The following is a 22,619-nucleotide window of genomic DNA, read 5'->3' as shown; positions in this document are numbered from 1 at the left end:
GGCTTCTCTCTCTGCCTGTGCCTGCCCCTGGTGGGCCTCAGCCTTTTCTCCTCACACCCCTGCGCCCCAGAGGAAAGTGATCAGCGTGCCAAGTAGCTTACCCAGCCACCTGCAGCCATGGATGCAAATCAGTCCAGCTCCCCGAAGCCCCAGCCCTCCCCAAAGGCCTCCAGGGCTGATGTGAGCCCCAACTCAATCCTGGTGAACAAGACCCTGCAGCAGAAGACCCCCAGCATGGTGGGGGACAGGTTGCCACCCAAGACCGGAGCAGTGGTCATCGACATGGGCACAGGCACCTGTAAGATGGGCTTCGCGGGGCAGGCCCAGCCCACCTACACCGTGGCCACCATCGTGGGCTGCCAGCCCAAGAAGCCGACCACCACTGGGCAGCCGGAGCTGGAGACTTTTATCGGCGAGGCGGCCCGCACACGCCCAGAGCTGACCTTAGTGCAGCCGGTGCGGAACGGCATCTTGGTGGACTGGGACGCGGCCGAGCTCATCTGGCGGCACCTGCTGGAGCACGACCTCCGCGTGGCCACCCGGGACCACCCGCTGCTGTTCTCCGACCCGCCCTTCAGCCCCACCACCAACCGCGAGAAGCTGGTGGAGGTGGCCTTCGAGTCACTGTGCTCCCCTGCCATGTACGTGGCCTCCCAGTCGGTGCTGTCCGCCTACGCGCACGGGAGGGTCAGCGGGCTGGTGGTGGACACCGGCCATGGGGTCACCTACACGGTGCCCGTCTTTCAGGGCTATAACCTGCCCCACGCCACGGAGCGCCTGGACCTGGCGGGCACGCACCTGACCGCCTTCCTGGCAGAGATGCTGCTCGGCTCGGGCTTGACGCTGGGCCAGCAGGACCTGGACACGGTGGAGAACATCAAGCACCGCTACTGCTACGTGGCCCCCGACTTCCCCAAGGAGCAGGCCCGGCTGGGTCAGGACTGCCAGCAGGTCCTGAAGCTGCCCGACGGGCGGACGGTCACGTTGGGCAAGGAGCTGTTCCAGTGCCCGGAGCTGCTGTTCAGCCCCCCCGAGATGCCGGGGCTGGTGCCCATTGGCGTCCCCGCTATGGCCAAAAAGAGCCTTCAGAAGGTGCCCCTGGAGGTGCGGGCCGATGTGGCCCAGAACGTGCTGCTCTGCGGGGGCTCCTCGCTCTTCCAGGGCTTCGAGGGCCGCTTCCGCGCGGAGCTGCTCCACAGCCTGCCCCCCGAGGCTCACGTGGTGGTGGCGGCTCAGCCCACCAGACACTTCTCCGTGTGGATCGGGGGCTCCATCCTGGCCTCGTTGCGGGCCTTCCAGTCCTGCTGGGTCCTTCGGGAGCAGTATGAGGAGCAGGGGCCCCACATCGTGTACCGCAAATGCTACTGACGCAGGGCGGCGGGTGCGGGGTGTGGTGGGGGGAGGCAGTAAAGCTTCCCATACCCTGCCAACCCTGTCCTGCATTGCCCCTGGACCCAGCCCTGCCCACTCCTGGACCTACCCAGACATCCTGGTTCTGCCCTGCCCTAACTCCCCTCCCATGATCCAACCCCAGAGACACCCAGCTCTGACCCCCCCCCCAACCCTCCTTCCCGGTGATCAACCCACAACACCTGGTCCTAACCCTGTCAATCCCCTCTCCCATGACCCCTCCTCCAAAGCACTCTCAGGCCAGGAGCTTGCCGAGGCCAACCCCAAGACATCCCCAGATCCTTATCTCCTAATCTCATCCCTATTGCTTTTGATATAAGCCTCCCCCAAGTTTCTCCTAGGCCTCTAAGCCCCCAATTAATTCCCTCCCTATGTCCTTGAAGAACCCCCAGCCCATCTCTATGACCTGTGCCTCCTCAAAGAACCTGCACCAGGTGCTCCAATCCCCCTCCCAGAACATTTCCATGAGTGTTTGAGTGTTCTAACTCCTAGGTGCGCCCTCATAATCTTTTCCCATTTCTAATCCCTCCTAAACGTACCCCCAAGATCCACTAGCCAAGACACCCCTAGCTCAAGCACCCCCAAATCCATCCCCTCCATGGTTTCCCCTGTGTGATTATCCAAAGTTCTCCTACACCCCGATATTCTGAGCATCCTCCAACAAGTGCCAAAACTCCACACCCACCACAAAGATTCATGTTCTGATCCTCAAGGGTCTCCTCTACAATGGCCCACTACAGGATCCTCCAGTGTCCAAAGCCCATCCCCCTGAGAGTTTCCATACTCCCCCATAACTCTGCCTTCTCTGTATGATTTGTTCTCCCAGATTCCTTCCATCCATCCCACACCCATTCCCCATCCATACCGCCCACAAAGAACACTATGTTCTGACTCCCCAGACCCCCAGATCAGCCTCACTGCTCTCAGCTTACCCCCTTGCTCTGTGTCCCACATGGTCTGCCTTACAATGTACCTTCTATCCCCCTTTCTCAGTCCTTCAAATCCTCCCAGGAAGGTTCTACTCCCTAGGACCATCCCATAATCACCCCACTAATGCCCTAGGCCCTCTCCTGCGTTCTGAACCCCCTCCCCACTCGCTCTCCAAAGATACTCTCCTAGGGTTGCCCCATGAGGGACACCCAGGACATTCTACCCCAGAGTTTTCAGACTCCCCAGAACTACACCCCCACAACCAGGCCAGATCACAAACATTCAGCATTGAACCCTCTTGCCTCACCTCCTCACCAGGCAGGTGCCCTTTATCCATAGCCTAGACAAGAATCCCACAGGAGGTTACAGGCAAAACTTCTCATTCTTCCCACCAGGGGGCATCACCTCCAAGCTCAAGGCACTAAAAATGGCATCACAATGAGAACCACAAAGACTGCAGCACATCAGTCCTCCGAGACGTCAAGTGAGACCCACCCCACATAGTGGTGACAGGGCACTGCCAGCCACACACACAGAAGGGATGTGGGACAGGCTGGGTCTCTGATGCTACAGGAAATGAGGAAGATGCAGAAACTCCCACCAATCCTGAGCTGCTGGATGGTCTTTCCTTTAGATCAGACTGAGGTCCCCCAACTCCAAACTTTCCCTGATGCAGAAATTTTCTCTACAACCCTTATGATATGTGTCCCTCCCTTTTGGACACGCCCAGGGATAGAGAGCACACCACTTCAAGCCTATTGTTAGAAATCTCATCTCCTCCCTGGGGTAATAGGGAGACCTTGGCATTCTCTGCTTGCCACACCCTATGCGGAGCACTCAGAGCACCAGAGACCCTCATCCTCCCCTGCCTACACACCTCCCTGGAGTCTGCTCTTCCATGTGGATTAGGGGCCCCATCCTGGCACAAGCTGTGTGCATTCCTGTCCTGGGTCCTATGAGAGCAGTACCAGGAGCAGGGGCTCCATATCATGTACTCCAAAAATAGGGTTTAAGGAGATATGTGTATACCATGTTGACACGAGGTGGACATGTGATGGTTAATTCTGTGTGTCAACTTGGCCAGGCAATGGTGCCAAGATATTTGATTAAATACCATTCTAGATGTTGCAGTGAAGGTTTTTTTTTTTTTTAAGATTTATTTATTTGAGAGCAAGAGAAAGAGAGAATCTCAAGCAGACTCCACACTGAGCATGGAGGCTGAGGCAGGGCTCAATTCCACAACCCTGAGATCATGACCTGAGATGAAATCAAGAGTAGGACCCTAAATGACTGAGCCATCCCAGGAGCCTCTGTGAAGTTATTTTTTTAGATGAAATTAAGATTTAAATCAGTAGACTTTGAGTAAAACATTACCCTCTCATGATGTGATGGGCGCTGGGTGTTATACGCAACTGATAAATAACTGAACACTTAAAAAAACAAAAACAAAACAAAAACCACAACATTACCCCCTCATAGTGTGGGTGGGCCTCATATCAGTCAAAGGCCTTAAGAGAACAAAAACTAACCTCCCCCAAGAAAGAAGGAGTTTTGCCAGTAGGATACCTTCGGATTCAAACTGCACCCCTTCCTGGGTCTCCAGCCTTCCAGCCTATTCTACAGATTTTGTGTCAACCTCCACAATTTTGTGGCCAATTCCTTAAAATAAATCTTTCACTACATAAGCATCCTCTTTGTTCTGTCTCTCTGAAGAACCCTAAGATACCTGCCAAGCCCCTTTCCTACCTCAGGACTTTTGCACTTGCTATTCCCTGTACTCACAGTGCTCCTTCCCACTTCCCATCTTATCAGAGGTAGCCCCTTCCTCAGTAGGACACAAAGCCCAGAAGCCTAAAGAGAATGATTAAGCAGTTGACTTCATGTAAACTTCAAAAAAAAAATCAGCAAAGTAAAAATCACCCTGAACAAAATCAAGACAAATGACAATTTCTTAGAAAAAACAAGTAATACCTAATTTTTAAATGACAAATGGAGAAAGCTATAACTCATAACACAAAGAGAAAATGCCCATGATATGTAAAGACCTCTTGGAGAGAATCAATGAGAAAAATACTGCAACAGTTAGCAAAGGATATGAACCTTAAGCTCACAGAGAAAGAAAGACAAATGGTTCTTTGACCCAAGAGAAGTTACACAGTCTAGTCAGGGAAATGAATATGAAAACTATACTGCGGTATCATTTTTAACCAATCAGATTGGCAAAGACCGAAAGGCTTGATAACACCCCATGTTTTCGAGGCTGTGGGGAAACTGGCATTCTCTTACCTTGATGATGAGGAAGGAAGTTGGCACAACTCCTATGCAGGACAAATCTCAGTAACTACTTAAATGACAAATACCCACACCTTTTGGCCCAGCTATGGCACTTCCAGGAATTTCTCCTTCAGATATAATCATTCATGTGCAAAATGATGTACACTGCACCACCTAAAGGTGGCAAAACATTGGAAACAACGTTAGGTGTCTCTGATGTTGTGTGACCATCCAAGAGAACAGGTTAAATGAATTACCCTCAAACATAGAGGAATACTTCATGACTGTCAAAAAAGGAACCCCAGCAAGCTGTGTCCACGGACACAAGGTGATCACCAACATATATTTTGGGTGGGGAAAAAAAGGCCCAGGGGCACCTGGGTGGTTCAGTGGTTGAGCATCTGCCTTCAGCTGAGGGCATGATCCCGGGGTCCTGAAATCAAGTTCCGCTTCGGGCTCCCCACAAGGAGCCTGCTTCTCCCTCTGCCTACGTTTCTGCTTCTCTGTGTGTGTCTCTCATGAATAGATAAAAATGTTTTTTTAAAAAAAAGCCCCAAAAGGCTATGTGAATTCCATTTATGGGGGGAAAAAACAGGAATAAATGAGTACATAGAGATTTGCTTGAAGATATGCAGAACATCTCTGGAAGGTTTCACGAGGAACCTGAATTACGGCTGCTTCTAGAAAAGACTTTCCCAGTATCCCATCCTAAGGGGCAATCACTCTTAGATATTTTTTCCTAACTGTCCCCCATGAAAGTTTAACAGCACAAATCAACTGTGTATCTGTATTTCCATGTGTATCTGTGCCTTATACTTGAAAACACATTTTGCCACACACTCCCCCAACTAATTTTTACCCCTTTGGGGACAATATCACCTCCACTGAGGGCTGATGCTTGTGGGAGGATAGCCTGAGCATCAAGACCAGAAGGGGGCTTCCCACTGCCCACCCTTATGAAGTATTAGAATTCTGAATCGCGTGTTTATGGGTTTTTTTTAATATGAATGTTTCCTTTAAGTTCCTCTGGCATCCATTCAGGCAGCTCCAGCGGTTATCACCTGATTTGTTTGATCCTTGTTAATAGATGGGGTCTCCCACTGAGGTCATAAGTTCCGGGGCCCCACATGTGTTATGCACCCAGCACTCAATCGAGTCCAGGAGATGTCTGTTGAATGACAATGAATGAGCCAGGAGTTCAGCTGAGCTTATAGGAACCCTCCTACATAGGGGCCCCTCTCTCTCTCTCATTCTCTGGCACTGGTGTCAGACAGGCATGAATTCCAGTCATGCCTCCTCACAGGCTATGTGGCCTTGGACAAGTGACCTGGAGCCTCACTCAACACACCTGTAAAATGGGGGTGATATCAGTGCTCACTTCAGGGGGGAAATTTGTAAAGATAAAGCATGACACAGGTGCTCTAGGAACTATAGAAGGACACATCTGAAACCGTCATTGTCTTTGGAGCTGCAGGGGATGGGGCTGTGATTTCTCATCTACTTTAGGTATTAGTGTATCATTAGAATGTTCTGCAATGCAAACGCATCCATAAAAATAATTTCTTAAAGCCATTTCGAATAATACATAAAACGAACTTAATGCACTCAGTACACAGTAGGGGCCAAATAGATGGCTGCCTCTTCAACTAGAGTGTGCCAAAGATAGACCTCAAGTCCTCCAGCCAGCCAGCCAGCTGGCCACCAAGGGTCTGAAGACCCTCTTCCAAGGGTTTGAGCAAGAAGAGGATCCACCCAGCCACTGTCACAGCTCACCCCAGGTCCAGGCCTTCTGTTCTTTGGGGGACCCAGGGGAGGACATATTTGGAGGAAGTGGGGGCATCCCATAAGGTAAAGCACAGAAAGGGATGCGATTAGGGTGAGGTAGGTGAAGGACACAGGGCCAAAGAGCACCATCAGTGCTTGTCTGTGTTTTAAAATGTGACAGCTTTGCTCATCAGGGGATTTTTTTTGCTTAGCGCTTTTTCTTTAAATACTGCAATAAGTGGTGCCTAGATGGCTCAGTCAGTTAAGCATTTGACTCTTGGTTTCGGCTCAGGTGATAATCTCAGGGTCAGGGGATTGAGCCCTGTGGTGGGGGCTCCACACTCAGCACAGAGTCTGCTTGAGATTCTCAATCCCTGTCCCTTTGCCCCCCACCTGCTTGTCCACTCATGCTCAATCTCTCTCTCTCTCTCTCTCTCTCTCTCTCTGATAAAATAAATAAATAAAGTCCTTTTTTAAAATTGCATTGATGGGACGCCTGGGTGGCTCAGCGGTTAAGCACCTGCCTTCAGCTCAGAGCGTGATCCTGGAGTCCCAGGATCGAGTCCCACATCAGGCTCCCTACATGGAACCTGCTTCTCCCTCTGCCTGTGTCTCTGCCTCTGTGTGTGTGTGTATCTCTCATGAATAAATAAATAAAATCTTTTAAAAATAAAAATTGCACTGATGTCGGGGCCTGGGGGAGGGAGGAGTGGGGAGTGACTGGAGGGGTACGGTTCATTTTGGGGTGATGGCATGTTCTGGAACTAGATGGTTGCACAGCCTTGAGAATGTACTAACTGACTTGTACATTTTCAAAAGGTAAACCTTAGGGTACGGGAGAGGATCTTGATGTAAAACACTTCTTTGTTTTTATGTTTTGTTTTGTTTTAAAGATTTTATTTATTCATGAGAGACACAAGAGAGAGAGGCAGAGACACAGGCAGAGGGAGAAGCAGGCTCCATGCAGGGACTGATGAGGGACTCGATCCCAGGACCCCAGGATCACGACCTGAGCCGAAGGCAGATGCTCAACCACTGAGCCACTCAGGCACCCCTAAAACTCTTCTTTGAACTATGATTTACCTTATAAGCCCCAGGGATCTAACACCCAGTGCTGTGAAGACAGAGAGCAATGCTGTATCATCATCCTCATCACACACTCACTAAGAGACTAGAACTTCGTTGCGCCAACCACTGAAAATAAATGATAATTATGGAACCAAAAAGAGGTGCTAATTATGGCCACAACAACAACCTCATATTAATACCTAAATGTATCGAATGCAGCACACCTTAAGTTTGCAGTCTTATATGTCAAACCCATGTCAATTAAAATAAGAAACACTGTGCACTTTGATTACTGAGATTTCGGGTGCATCTTTAAGTTTTGCTCAGTCAGATGCCTCACTTGCTGTGCCCTAATCCCAGCCTTGCAGACAGAGACACCAGGGAGGTGGCGGGGGGCTGAGACTGCCTGTTTGCTTGCGTGAGGCTGGCCCAGGAAGGAGAGACCGGAAGATCAGGCTCTTCGAGACCACGGCCGCAGGGCCTGCTTCCCACGGAAACCAGGAAATCACCCACACTGCTGCCCCCACCCACAGTGGGGCACCTGCATCTGCTGGGCCCACCATCACCCTGGCACAGCCCCCGGGGGAGGAAGAGTATAATTCCCGACAGACATGGAATTGTGGCTTGAGCAGAACCTTTCATACACTCACACACCTATACCCTCACCCTCAGCTGTCACCTGGGCATCCTGAAACTTTGCAGGGACAGATGGGGCTGCCAGATGTAGGGAAGAAAAGGGAAGGAGGGCTGGGCTGGGTGACAGGGTTCAAGATTTGTTGCTCATTGATTTCCCCAAAACCCAACTGATGCCTGGCTAACCAAGCCACTTGGCAGTTACCCCACAGAGGGCTCATCTTACCTCCTGGGCTTTGCTTTCCACCCCCTTCTCCTTAGCCCCATGCCCCCCACATAGGCCAGGTTGCTATTCCCTCCTCCCCATGAGCACCCAGCATACGCATCTTCCCCATCCGGTCTGCCCCCCTACCTCGAGCCTCAGGAATCTCTTCTGCCAGAAGCAACTCTAACCATGCCCCTCTCACATTCAATATCCTTTTGCTGGTTATTTGCTGGTTCCCCACAGTCCTTGGAGCTAAAGGGTGTTCCCAGAACCCCACTGACAGCTGGACCAAAGCCCTGCTCACCCCTCAGGGCTCCTCACTGCACATGCATTCCATTCCTGCATACCTCAGCACTCTCCCGCCCACCTCAGGGCCTTTGCACAAGCTGACGCCTCCACCCATAACACTTTCTTTCTTCCTCTCTCCTTAGCTGATGTCTATCCCTGCTTCAGATCTCACCTCTGGGAAGCCCTATGTGACCACCCAGGTGGGTCAGGCCCATTAGCACCAACCTGATATTTATCAGGCTTATACATTCTATCTGCCTGTGTGACCCAACCCATGCTGGCCTCTCCCAGCAGACTATTACCTCCAGGAAGTAACTGGACCCAGCATGCAGGAGATTCAGGTTCTCAACCAACACTTACCTGTTGGTGATTTCAGAACTTTCTGCCCAGCAGAAGAAACAGACAATAAGTGCAAAGAGAAATAAGAATTTCAGATGGTGAAAAAAGCCCTGGGGAGTTTGCAACAGAGCAATGTGACTGGTGATCACGGAGGATCTGAGAAGGTGAGGGGAGAGCATTCCAGGCAGAGGGAACTGCAAGGGTAGAGGCCTGGTGGCAGGACGAGCTGGGTGTGTGTGAGGAACACAGCAAAGCGAGTGAAGGGGAGAGAAGAGGAGATGAGAGCAGGGAGGGGACGGGGCAGATGGGGACCTTACAGGCTGGGACAATATTGAACTTTACCCCAGTGTTGTGATCTTAGAAAACAGAGAATGTTAGGGAATCCCCCCACCCTTTGTGTTCCAGGAAACTGTTACTGCAAGGAACACCCTCCCATATGACTTAGATTAGACTCCCGGATGCTCCCTGTGATGGCTGGTTTTATGTGTCACCTTGACCGGGCCACACAGTGCCCAGAATATTAATTATCCATTAATTATCCTGGGTGTGTCTGTGAGGGTGACGGTGTTTTGGGATGAGATCAACACTTAAATCAGTAGACTGAGTAAAGTAGATTGCCCTCCCGAATCTGGGTGGGCCTCATCCAATCAGCTGAAGGTCTGAATAGAACAAAACAACCGACCCTCCTCAGAATAAGAGAGAATTCTATCTACCTGATAGCCCTCGGACTGGCTTGCTGGCTTTTTTTCTTTTTTTTTTATTTTTTTTATTTTTTGCCTTTGGCATTGAACTGAGACCCAGCTCTTCCTGGATCTCAAGCCTGCTGACTCACCCTGCAGATCTCAGGTCTTGACAGCCTCCACAATCCCATGAACTAATTCCTTAAAATAAATATATATACCAGGTTATAGGTATAATTCTAGACAGACATAGATGTTTATCTGTCTATAGATCTAATATACAGACATTAAAGACAAATAATGTATAAAGATATCTATAAATACCCACTGATCTAGATACATCTCTATAGATCTATAGATATGCATATTATATAAATATTATACAGATTACAGCTACACGTAGAGATAATTATCTATCTGCCTATAGATGTTTGGAGAAATAGAACAGTAGGACCACAGACACATATGTTCACACATCACCCTATATCATCCTATTGCTCCTGTCTCTCCAGAGAATCCCAAGGCAAATCCCCTTGTTTGCCTATGACAAGGCCAGATGCAGACCCTCCAAATTCCTACTCTGCTGCCTCAGAAGTGATCTGTCAAAGTGCGGGTCCCCTCTGACCCATCAGCACGCAATGCCTGTTAACCAAACTTTGGTTAAGCCCCTCTCACTCCCCGCAGCACCCTGAACGTAGGTGCTCCGAGCCCGAGCCTGCAGATAGCCCCTCCAGAGAACAGGCTGGCCCCAGGGGCACACCCTCTGATCCGCTCTCCTATCATGCATCCCCCACACACACACACCTAGCTCTCACCGGCCTTGTGCACTTGTTCACACAGCAATGGCTTTGTGCCTAAGTCCTGAGAGGCTTGCAGACCTCGTGATCGGATCGCTCACTCCCTTTCCTCTCCCTTGTCCTTTTGAATAAAGGCTCTTCTGACCGAACCCAGATCTGTGTTTCATTCACAGCTGCAGGAAGGCTTTGGATTTTCTTTCTAGGAGCCATAGGGAGCCCTGGGAGGCCGTGACGCACCTCCGTGACCTGAGGAGGTGCGAGCTGGTGGCCAAGCTGGGAAGCCGTAGATTCAAGCTGTGTTTTAGGGGATGAGTGGGTAGACCATGAGTTCGAGGCAGGTCTCTGGAGGTCCCTGAAACCTCTGGCACCATAAATTCCAAGAGTGTCACAGTGTGGGGCTGTAACAGCCAAGGAAGGTGGCTCAGCATCCAGAGGAGCAGAGTAAGCTGGGGATGAAGGGTGCAAAGTGAGGTCATTCATCAGGAAGGCTTAAACCACAGAGCATCAGACTAGGGAAACTGAGGCATGGGGCCGTGCAGCCACCCATCAGGGGCTGACCAGCACATCTATGGCAGAGTCAGGCTCTGAACCCAGGTTCCCTGCCTCCCAGCCCCAGCTGGTCCCACTCTTGTCCCTGCTTCCTGTGGAACTGGGATTCGAATGACCCCTGGGTTTGAGCAGGGGGATGGGAGTGAGGGCATTCTGAGTGGAGAGAACAGAAGATAAGGTGCAGAGCCTGGAGCAGGGAAAGTAAGATGCCGGAAGTGGATAATAATAGCAACTAGCATTATCAGGCCCTCCCTACCTGCCAAATACTTCTCTAACCACTGGCAGGTGTTATCTTCTTCTTCACTCCTCCCTCCAAGGTAAGAACTCATCTCCACTCTACAGAGAGGGAAACTGAGGCCCAGAGAAGCAACCTGAGGCCTCAGAAGCAGTGCAGAGCCCTCTCCCCTCTGTCTGGGGACCTGGGCTGAGAGAGGGCAGTTCCTAGCCTCTGCCCCTTCGCAGCCCCCACCCAGGCCCAAGACAGGAAGACAGTGGCCAGGACAGCCCTGCTAGAGGATGGGGGAGGGGCCAGGCCAAACCACGGACAGGATTTCTCAGAATTTACAGTAGAGGGAGGGGAGGGGCGGGGAGTAGAGGCTGGGGGAGCCCCCAGGGCCCGCAGCAGTGGGGAGAGAGGGGGCAATGGGGGGCCCACACCTGTGGCCTTATGGGAGGGGGGCCCCTCTCCTCCATCCTCCCACATTTTGAGCCTCCAGCCCAGGGGGTAGGGGCCACATAAGGGGAGCCTTGAGGGGACCCCTGCACACCCAGGCTCTAGCACAAGTGTGCATGCATGTGCTACACTCAGGTCCCGAGCACACACATGCACACTCGGGCCAGAACGTGCAAATGTGCACGTGTATGTGAGTCATCCCTCCCCAGACAGGCCCAGGCATTTCACCTCAGTCCCCTAGGCACCCCACAAGGCCAGGGCAACAGGGATGCCTCCCCACAGCCCCCTGAGGGTCATGTGTCCAGGCCGGGGTCCACTGGAGGCACCCCCTCCCACATCCCCTCTGCTTGCTGCATGGGTCCCTGATCTTTCTCTCTCCCCAGATGACCCTGTGCCCTCCATCCTCCATCCTCCGGGCACAGGCAGGCTCACTGGCATTGTTTTAAATTGAGGTGATATTCACACAACACAAAATTCACCATTTTACAGTGACCAGTTGAGTGGTATTTGGTGCATTCACAAGGTGGGGCAACCGCCACCTCACATTTTCATCTCCCCAAAGGAAACCCCATACCAAGTACACAGACTCTACTAGCTCTCCACTCCCAGCCCCTCCCCGCCACCAATTGTTCTCTATCTCTATGGATTTGCCTATTCTGGATATTTCGTATGAAGGGAATTACATAACATGTGGCCTTTGGGCACTGGCTCCTTTCACTCATGTTTTCTAGGACTCAGTTCAGATATCCTCAAAGGGAGCTTCCTTGCCCACGCCCCTAGTCCCTGACTGCCCCCACCTCCTGCTCTCAGCTCACAGCCCTTAGCAGCATCTGAAGCAACCTATACATCTCATTCATACTCGTTCACTCAGAGTTTTTCCATCTCCTTCTCAAAAGAGCAGGCACCAAAGGGCAAGGAATTGCTTTCAATCTCTCTGGAAAGTCCTGAATGGATGGATGGATGGATGGATGGATGGATGGATGGATGGATGGATGACTGAATCACCCATGTGACATTCTCCTTCTTCCTTGTCTCCCTCTACTTCCATAGCATGGTCCCTACTTCCTTGTCAAATGTCAACTCAATTAGACAGCCTTTATCATCCACCTACTGTGTGACAGGCCCCATCCCAAATACCAGGGTTCCTGTGGTGAACACAAAAGAGAAGCTCCCCATCCCCATGCTGTTTTTGTCCTCCAAGAGGGACAGGCCATCATACCTGATGACACAGGATTGAACTGCACTCTAAGCTGTCATTAGAAGAATCAACTGTTCCTATCTGATTCGCTCATTCATTGAGTACCTACTATGTGTAGGGTCAACGTAAATAACCAGAAGCACATTACAGCAGGTGTTCAGCGAAAGCCTTTCCTGAGAAAGCAGCATGTGAGCAAAGACCTGAAGACGGAAAAAGAGAATCATTCAAAGACGCAGGAAAAAGCACTATTGCAGAGGGAACAGCAAGTGCCAAGATCTGAGCAGAAAAGGACTTCACAGGAGAGAAAGCTGGCAGTGAGGCCGGCGCAGTGATGAGGGGTGAGATGGCCCATTCTCCACCACATGCATGTTAGGCAAAGCATGTAATGCTCCAAGCCTCGTTTCCCCATCTGCTAATGAGGATAATAACAATGAGGCCTTTTGCAAAGGGCAGGCGAGACAAAATTCAAGGCGTCTAGGAAATGAGCCCACTTGTCCTGGGTGACAGACTCCTGGGATCATGGTTATTGAGGGGCAGGTATAAACCTCTACCTCTTTCTCACCCCCTGGCCTTGCAGGGCCGTCCTCCCCACTGTCGCCAGCTAGAGCCATCTTATCTCCAGATTAACCCCAGCTCTTCTGGTTTACCTGAGCACACCACCCCACCTCAGCTATTCCTGGTCACTTCCTCGCTGACCTCCCCCACCTCAGCGGCCCTTAGCCTTTCCTGTGTCCCTCACATGCACCCAACAGCCTGTCCTCCCATGTCTGTCCAAAGTGGCTATGGTGGAAGGCAGCATGATTCCTCCTCATAGAGCAGCTTTACCCGCTTGCTCCTCAGGCCTCAAAAAGGGTCAGAATTGGGGATGGGATGAGCATCTTGGTTCCAAGGGAAGGCAGCATGTGGCTGCCAGTGAGGAGATGAGCCACACTGACACTGTGGTCAGTCACCCCCTTTCTCAGACAGTGAGCCACCTCCCCTGTGCTAATGTGGTGGGTTTATTTATTTTCACTCAGCCTCACACGCCACAGGATGGAGTGGGGTGGGAGGAGGGACAGTTACAGCAGAAATACATTCAGAAACTCCCCGGCACCCCCATCTCACTTATAGAAAAAGCCACGACCCACAGTCCCTGCATAAGCAGCCCACTCACCTCCTGTCCTCACCTCCTTCCTCTCAACCCCTTGCTCATTCTTTCTTCACCCCCACAGGCCTCCTCCATGCTTCTCCAACTCATGAAGCAGAGTCCTGCCCCAGGACCTTCGCATAGACTGTTCTCTCTTGCCTAGGCAGTGATCTTCCTCCAATACATGCACAGCGCACTTAAGCCTCTGCTCAAATGTCACCTTCTCTGCAAGAGAAGGGACCTCACCTCCCTATTTCAACTATTATAACGCACCCACTGCCACCTCTCCTAAGTCATCTGCCTCTTTTCTCTCCATGACACACAGCACCAAGGATTCTACTTTGCTTCTTTATTGATCTATCTCCCCAACTAGGCTGCCAGCACCGTGGAGGCAGGAACCACATGTTTTGTTCACTGCTCTTTCTTGTGCCTTAAACATGGTATATGATCAAGAAATATTTGCTAGATGAGTAAATTAATTTTTTTAAAGTAGGCTCCACATCCAGTGTGGAGCCCAACGTGGGACTTGAACCCTGAGATTAAGACCTGAGCTGAGATCAGCTGAGTTGTATGCTTAACCAACTGAGCCACCCAAGTGCCCCGAGTAAATTAATTTTTTGAATGAATGAATGAATGAATGGTTGTTATGGTTTAGCCCCAAAGCCCCTGATGACCAAAACAAAAACTGAAATATGGTTACAGTCTCCATGGGGATAAACAATCCAATTCCCAGAGGAAAGCCCTGTGCCAAGCCACATATGTACTTCTTCTCACTTAAACTCTATAAGAAGCCTCTGCAGGGTGAGTATATTCAGAATCTCCATTTACAGATAAGCTAGGGAGGCCCAATGATGTGCCTGAGACCACCCAGCCAGGACAGGATACTGCCCAGCTCCCAAAGCCATGTGCTCACCACTGCACCATCTTCTCCATAACTGGTCTATTGTTAAGAATCACCTAGGTCCTAGCAAAAAGCATAGATTCCAACATTTTCCAGATTCCTGGAAAGTCTGATGCAGGAGGCCTATAACTAAACAAGCACCTCTAGGTGATTCTTCTGATCAAGAAAGTTTGAATAATGGCACTTCATACAACAGAATGAGACAGAAACAGAAAGAGGCTGGTCTAAATACTTAAATGTGAAAAGCAAACTTAAAAACATTTCTAGGAACATTTAAGAAACTATGTCCATGACCTTGAGACATGGAAGGATTCTTTAACGAGACAAAAACATACAAACCACTAGAAAAGGTTGATAAATTTGAATACATCCCATTTTCTAACTCTTGTTGAAATAAAATACTCCAGGAATAAAACGAAAAGACAAGTCAGGTGAAAAAGTCTGTCATGTTCATATGTGACCTGGAAAATATGAAGAGCTCTGAGAAATCAATAGGAAAAAAGTTAAATATCCTGACAGAACAGGCAATTCATAGAAGAAGAAATCCAAGTGGCCAATAGATTTTGGCAAAGATGTTCAATAGAGGAATGCAGTTTAAACCATTTTACACCCTCCAATCCATGATTCTATTCCTGGGGATACACCCCATCAGCACACTATGGCCAACCAGCCAAATCTGGCCACACCTGTTTTGAGAAATAAAGTTTTATTAGAACACAGCTACACTCACTCATTTACATATTGTCTATGACTGTTTTCAAGCTACAAAGACAGAGCTCAAAAAAAATAAAAATAAAATAAAAAATAAACAAAGACAGAGCTCAGTAGACACAACAGTGGCTGTCTGACCCACAAAGACAAAAGTATCTACTCTCTGGTCATACAGGAAAATTTGCCAACCTCTGCTCTGGATCGATGCTTCTTAAACTTTAATGTGCATGTGGGTCTTCTGGGGGTTGAATGCATTAAAATGTAGGTTCTGATTCTGCTGTTCTGGGAGGGGCCTGAGGGTCTACGTCTCAGGAGAAGCTGGGCTGCTGGTCCATGGACTATGATTTGAGTAGGAAGGATCCAAGTAACACAGATGTCAGCCATGATGTGTCTGTGAATCCTTGATAGACAAGACAGGGAAACGTGTTGTCATCAGCATCTTCAATTCCTTTAATTTCTATCCCCAGCAATCACCAACCAAGCAGGCAGAATCTTTCATTCAATGTGTGCTGTACCCATTCTACGTGGATCACACATACCTGAAGCAGGAAGGGAATTTCACACTCATAGCCAAAAAGATCTCACTAGCCTTCGAGGATGGGTGTCAAGGGACATAATGTGGTTGTACAGTGTCCTAAAATTTGGCCAAGTCAACCATGAGTGTGATAAACACAACCTGCGGGGCCCATGGATCACGCCAGGGTGGGATGTGGCACTAACGGTCTTATAGCAGCAGCTCCCTGGAAACCATATGGAAGGTTACCAGCTGCCCACTGTGCCTCAGAGGGCAGAGGCCACCCCTGTGGTCCCAGAGTCTATCACAGGAGAGTGTGATCAACACGACCTGGGTGAATGTTCTAGATGTTTATGCAAGTTTCCTCTTGTAAACTCTTCAGTCTGGAGCACCATTTCTCTCACCCAGGTTTTGTTTGACACATAGTAGAAGCTGAAATATATATTTGTTGAAAAGAATATATATTTGATGACTGAAGATATGTCATATTCACTTCCAAGAGTCACCATATATAAATAGCATTGACCAAAAAGAGCCAGATCAGAGCAAATGGAAAGAATATTAAAGAATGAGAAGATATTCCCCCTGAAGAGAGCATTACTCTGGGGATGGGAACATGAGAGCTTTCTAAAAAGCAAAGAAAGGGAGAGAAGTTAACATTTGTTGTGTATAAAGTGCTATGCACACAATAAATGAGATTTAATCTTCTCAAACTATCTGCGGTGTGTGTGGTGTTCTCTCCTTTGGAGAGGAGGAAACAGGTTTCTACCATGCCAGCTACTTCTGAGCAGAGGGAAGGAAGGGGGAGGGTGCAAAGGAGTTCCAAGTGGCCCCTTGTGGCAAGAACAAGATCATAGTGGAAGTGTGCAGGAAGCAGGTTTTGACTCTAGAGAAGGAGTAGCGATGAGTTTTAGAGGAAGCGAGTTCTCCATTCCTAGAGTATTCTAGGGGTCCCTCCTAATGTGGAAAGTCTATGATTTGCTTTAGGCAGATTCTTCTCTGGGCTTTTCCAACTGGGGCTGGAAGGTTAAAAGGGACCTGAATGACCCAAGGGTGGCCAGCCCCTGCTCCTGTGCCCACAGGACATGAGGGAGCTGGTCCCGGACACCTCAGACACAACCGGGTGGCACTGTCAAGAGGAAGCACCAAGCCACCCACATCTCAGCAATGGGGTGCTACACAGCCACCCCAACCTCCTTCCTCCCTCTCCCTTGAGCATTTTTTAATATCCCTCTGGTGAGAGCCAGAGCTTCATTAAAGGCCTTTGTGCAGGATTAGCCACAGCTGGGTGGCACCTTTGCATTTGAGGTTAACTCCTCTGCACCCCCAGTCTCCACCCTCCCAGCTATGAGCACTGGCTGAGAAACAGGCCAGAGCCTCTTCCTCCAGGAAGCCCTCCTTCCTGCTTCCCCAGAACACTCTTGGGAGATAGGAATCTCCAAGCCAAAATCAAAGTCATTGGATATCTCCCCCACCTGCTGTGTCCAAGGGCAATGACTGAGTTAGCAGCACATCTCCTCAGAAGGGCAGTGCTGGCCAAGCCTCCCCCGGCTACACCTGTGACCAGCAAAATGGGCGTTCTTAATAAGGTGCTTGTTCTCTGCTCCCACTGGAAGATCAAGCACTCGGGGTGGGGGTGGGAGATGACCTTGCCTAGTCCCAGTCTGGAACCAGAACTAAGGAATAAGCAGGTAGAAAGGGGCTGGATAGTGATGTGTGGTTTTGCCATGCTGCCCACTAGGCACAGGGCTCCTGGTTGGCACACATCTGTGCATCCGTGACTCTGATAAACCCATAATGACCATGAACCGCCCAGCCCCTGAGGCTGCTGGGGGATGTGCTAGAGGCCCAGTGACCCAGCTGGTTGGGGGGCATCCAGTACTGAGAGACTGTATCAGCCCAGAGTGCTCCTTCTCACCCAGTTCTCCCCACAATCAAAGTTGGGGGAGTTTTATCCAGAATCTAACAAAAATTCTGACTTTTTTTCTTTAAAAAAGTGGTATCTGAAGGAGAAACTGGGGAGGGACAGTCTTTGATGACCTCTGGGGCTCCAGGGTCCCTTCTCCTGTCCATCCAGGAGTATGTGTGCTGGGCTGGGAAGCCCTCAGAGACAGTGCGCAGCCAGGGAAAGAGAATAAATGGACTCCCACCCCACCCCACCCCCGATATTGCTGACCTGTTCCAGTGGTTCAAGACCCTGACCCAAGACCCAGAGGAAGCCATCTGAACTGGATAAGTCTGACTCCCAAACTAACTGGTAAGCAGGCTCCCAAGGAGAGCCTAAGACACATGGATTCGACACTCTGAGACATCCTCTCCTCCTTCAGCAGGACCTTCAGTGTGTGTCTCTCCCCAAGGCCCCACCACTACTGCCAGAATAGGAACCCTGAAGCCGGGAGAGTGTCTTCACACTTGTCACTAAGCTAAGCATAGGGGGAGGGTCCAAAGATCATGAGTGGGGGGGCAGATATATTGTAAAACTAAATGGGTGATAGAATGAATGGATGAACAGATGGGCACGTGAATGAGCAACTAAGTGAATAAATGAAGAAAAGAAGGGTGGATGGATGAAAGTCAGGGAGAGAGGAGGGTGGGAGAGAAGAAGGAAGGAAGGAAGGAAGGAAGGAAGGAAGGAAGGAAGGAAGGAAGGAAGGAAGGAAGGAAGGAAGGAAGGAAGGAAGGAGGAAGGAAGGAAGGAAGGAAGGAAGGAAGGAAGGAAGGAAGGAAGGAAGGAAGGAAGGAAGGAAGGAAAGGAAGGAAGGGAATACCCAAAGCATATATTTTAGGCAGATGGGAACCAGAGTATGATCCAAGAGGAAACCCATCCCCTCCTCCCAGAGGCCTAGACACTGAGTAGACTCTCCCCCCAAAGGCCCTTGCCTGGAAGCTGAGTGAGGCGCAAGCCACTCATCTTCCCCAGACAAACCCATACTCAATCCCGACACCACCTTGCAGGCCTGGCCCTGCCCAGGGGAAGCTCTCAGAGGGGGCCCCGGCCATCCCCCCATCCTGGAGGTGCTCTGCCTGAGGTTTGGGACTTGATGCGCAGTTTGTGGGGCAAGGAGGGCTGAGGCAGGCCCTCGGGATGGTTCCCTGGGACAGGATAGGCCACCCCGGGAGGAAGCTCCATCAGATCTGCAGTGGGTGTTAGCAACACATCTGAGGGCCCAGAGGCCTGGCAACCAGAGGCCATGGGTGACCACAGCCCCCAGAAAGGCCTGAGCTCCGGTCTGGCCCCCCCATGTCCATCCAGGAGGTGATAGCTGAAGAAGGCAGCTGGGAGGGCAGCCTGCAAAGCCATGTCCGTTCTCTTGGGGTTGGAGGGAACAGGGTCCTGGGGGCACCTGGGGGAAGTGGCCAGACCAGTCCACTTGTGAGCCACCAGGCAGCCCCGGCATCCTGGAACCCCAGTGTCCAGAGTGCATGGTCTCAAAAGGCAGCCATGGGAGCCATGGAGGGAGGGGAGTGGCTCAGCCCTAGAGCGGGAGTCTCCAGTCCAGGGGGGCTCCCACAGCAGCGCCTGCAGAGGCAGGGTCCGGGAGCCTGCAGCGGAGGGCAGAAGGCCAAAGCGATGCCTGAGCGCCCACAGCTCAGCCCTGAGCAGAGCGTTCTCCTCCAGCAGCGAGGCCAGCTTGCCCTCAAGGGCCGCATCATTGAGGCGCCGCTTCTCCCGGGATCTCTTGGCCGCTTCATTGTTCTTCCTACGCTTCTCCCAGTAAACCGTGTCCTTCTTCTCTTCGGGCATGAACTCCCGCTGCCGCCGCACAGTCGGGCCCCTACCCCGCATGCCACGCAGGGTCTTACTGCCACCCTGAGCTACAACTGGGAGGCTGGAGAGACCCACGTCCATGGCCACCTGGGGGACCTGGGGAACAGGAGAGAGGTCTTGGACAAGAGGCAGGAGGCTGACCTGGATGACTGTCCCTCTAATTTATCCTGTGATCCCATGGGTCACTGATGGGGGAGGACACAGGTAGAGTGGGAACCAGGCTGGAGACCAGGATGGAGGCCAAGAGAGATATAATGGAAAGGGAAACTGGTGGGATGGTTTGGTCCCTGATGGAGCAGCAGGGGAGGCTGCCAGAGAGGCCACGTGGCTGGAAAAGGCTTAAAAACAGACCACAATGTTTACAGAGAGCTAGCAGGGCACCATATTCTCAGGAGGATGCAGGCTCCTTTCCCAGGGTTCTTACCGCTGAGAAGGTCAGTTGACTAGCCAAGCGTTCAAGTCAATCTGAGTTCCAGGCTAAGTTCCTTGGGGATTCACAGGGAGATAGAAAGAAGGCTGAACCTAGAAAGAGAGAAAGAATGTGTGTCCATGGAGTTAAGCTGAGCCAAGCTGGGGTCAGAAAATAAGCCACTACTCATCAGAACTGGGCCTAGGTTGTGTCCCAAAAATCTCCTCAACATGTGGCCAGAATTTTACATCTGCCCATCCATCCACCCACCTACCCATGCATTTGTAAGGTGATCTATTCATCTGTCCACTCACTCAACTGTCCATTTGTCCATCCTGTTACCTATCTACTCAACCAACTCACCATCTACCCATTTATCCACTTAGCCACTCATCCTCTCATTTGTCTGTCCATCCACTCATTCAAACATTCATCTATCCCCCCATCCAATTGTAGAATCATCTATACGTCTACCACACACATGCTCATCCATCCAATTGTCCATTCGGTCACTGATAGATTCATTTTTTTAAAATAATATCGTGCCTACAAGTAACAAAAGAAAAAAATAGACAAATTGGACCCCATAAAAATCTTAAAATTTGTACATCAAAAGATACTGCCCATAAAGTAAAAAAAAACCCACAGAATGAGAGAAAATATTTGTAAATCATACGTCTGGTAAGGGATTAATATCCCAGAACCTACAGAGAATTCCTACAACTCAGTAACAAACAAACAACCTGATTCAAAATGGTCAGAGAGCTGGAATAGATATTTCTCAAAAGAAGATACTCTAATGGTCCATAAGCAGACAAGATGCTCAACGTCACTGATCATTATAGAAATGCAACAAAACTACAATGAGATACCATATCACATCCATCGGTGGCTACCATCAAAACAAAACAAAACAAAAGATAGGAGGTGTTGGCCAGGAAGTGAAGAAATCAGAACCCCCGTGCACTATTGGTGGGAATGTAAAATGGCGTAGCCATTGTGGAAAACAGTATGGTGTTTCCCCAAAAAAATTAAGGATAGAATTACCCTATGATCCAGCACTTCCACCTCTGGGTGCATACCCAAGAGAATTCAAAGCAGGGTCCCAAAGAAATATTTGTCCATCTATATTCACAGTAGCATTATCCATGATAACCAAGAGGTGGAAGCAACCCAAGTGTCCATTGACAGATGAGTCAATAAGCAGACTCGGGTCCATCCATACAATAGAATGTGATTCAGCCTTAAAAAGGAAAGCCATTCTGGGGCTCCTGGGGCTCAGTTGGTTGAGCATCTGCCTTCGGCTTGGGTCATGATCCCGGGGTCAACACGGGATTGAGCCCTGCATCAGGCTGCCTGCTCAGTGGGGAGCCTGCTTCTCCCTCCATGCCTCCCTCCTTGTGCTCTCTCTCTCTCTCTCTCTCTCTCTTTCTCATGCTCTGTCTCTTAAATAAATAAAACCTTTAAAAAAAATGAAGTCCATTCTGAAACCTGCTACAACCTGGATGGACCTCAGTGAAATAAGCCAGACACAAAAAACAAACGCTGTAAGATGGCACTCATAAGAGGTACTTAGATTAGTCAAAATCATAAAGATGTGGGACGCCTGAGTGGCTCAGCGGTTGAGCTCTTGCCTTCAGCTCCAGTCATGATCCCAGTCCTGGGATCAAGTCCCACATTAGGTTCCCTACATGGAACCTGCTTCTCCCTCTACCTGTGTCTCTGCCTCTCTCTGTGTGTCTCTCATGAATAAATAAATAAAATCTTTTTTTAAAAAATCATAAAAACATAAAGTAGAATGCTGGGTGCCAGAGGGCTGAGAAAAGAGGAAATGGGGAGTTATGATTGAATGGGTAGAGTTTCTGGTTTACCAGTGTATAGGGGATGGATGGTAGTGATGGTTGCACAACAATAAGAATGTATTTAATATCCCTGAACTGTATACTTAAAAATGGTTAAGACAGTAAATCTTATGTGCATTTTACCACAATAAAAAAATTTTAATACTACCACTAATATGACTTTACTGAGTGCCAGGCATCTTGCCATCCATATATTCACTCACTGGTCTCACCCCTTCCATCCTGAACTCGTCCCTTCCTTCAACTATCCAAAAAGTATCCCCCCTATGTGTCAGCCAGCCTTTCACAAATCCATTCATTCATCTGTATATTCAACCATGGGTCCATCCATCCACCCAACCAGTGAAAAAGCAACCCATGAGGACTTGCCATGCACCTAGTTTTGAAGAACCAGAACGGTGAATAACAGAGGTGGAAAAAAGAATCAAAATCATGAGACTCCCAGCTCCTAGGGTTGGGTGCCTGAAAGGATGCCCAGGGTCCCAGGGATGCTCCAAGAACGGGGGAACATGTCCTTAG

General features: G+C 50.0%; 2 protein-coding genes across 2 annotated transcripts; one reads left to right on the top strand and one right to left on the bottom strand.

Moving 5' to 3' along the window:
* On the top strand, nt 1-4,022 carry ACTL9 (actin like 9). The gene is made up of 2 exons (XM_025457264.3): nt 1-1,381; nt 2,736-4,022. Exon 1 carries the CDS (start codon nt 118-120, stop codon nt 1,366-1,368), a length of 1,251 nt encoding a protein of 416 aa, XP_025313049.3. The 5' UTR covers nt 1-117; the 3' UTR covers nt 1,369-1,381; nt 2,736-4,022.
* A 15,018-nt stretch (nt 4,023-19,040) lies between these two features.
* NFILZ (NFIL3 like basic leucine zipper) lies at nt 19,041-20,320 on the bottom strand. The gene is made up of 2 exons (XM_035702888.2): nt 20,254-20,320; nt 19,041-19,925 (listed from the first exon to the last, which is right to left on the bottom strand). Exon 2 carries the CDS (start codon nt 19,908-19,910, stop codon nt 19,041-19,043), a length of 870 nt encoding a protein of 289 aa, XP_035558781.1. The 5' UTR covers nt 19,911-19,925; nt 20,254-20,320.
* Nucleotides 20,321-22,619: the final 2,299 nt, after the last annotated feature.

This window comes from Canis lupus, chromosome 20 (assembly GCF_003254725.2).
Source record: "Canis lupus dingo isolate Sandy chromosome 20, ASM325472v2, whole genome shotgun sequence".
Taxonomy (NCBI): Eukaryota; Metazoa; Chordata; class Mammalia; order Carnivora; family Canidae; genus Canis; species Canis lupus.
Note: the sequence above shows the minus strand (reverse complement) of the source record. Positions and strands in the feature narration are given on the sequence as shown.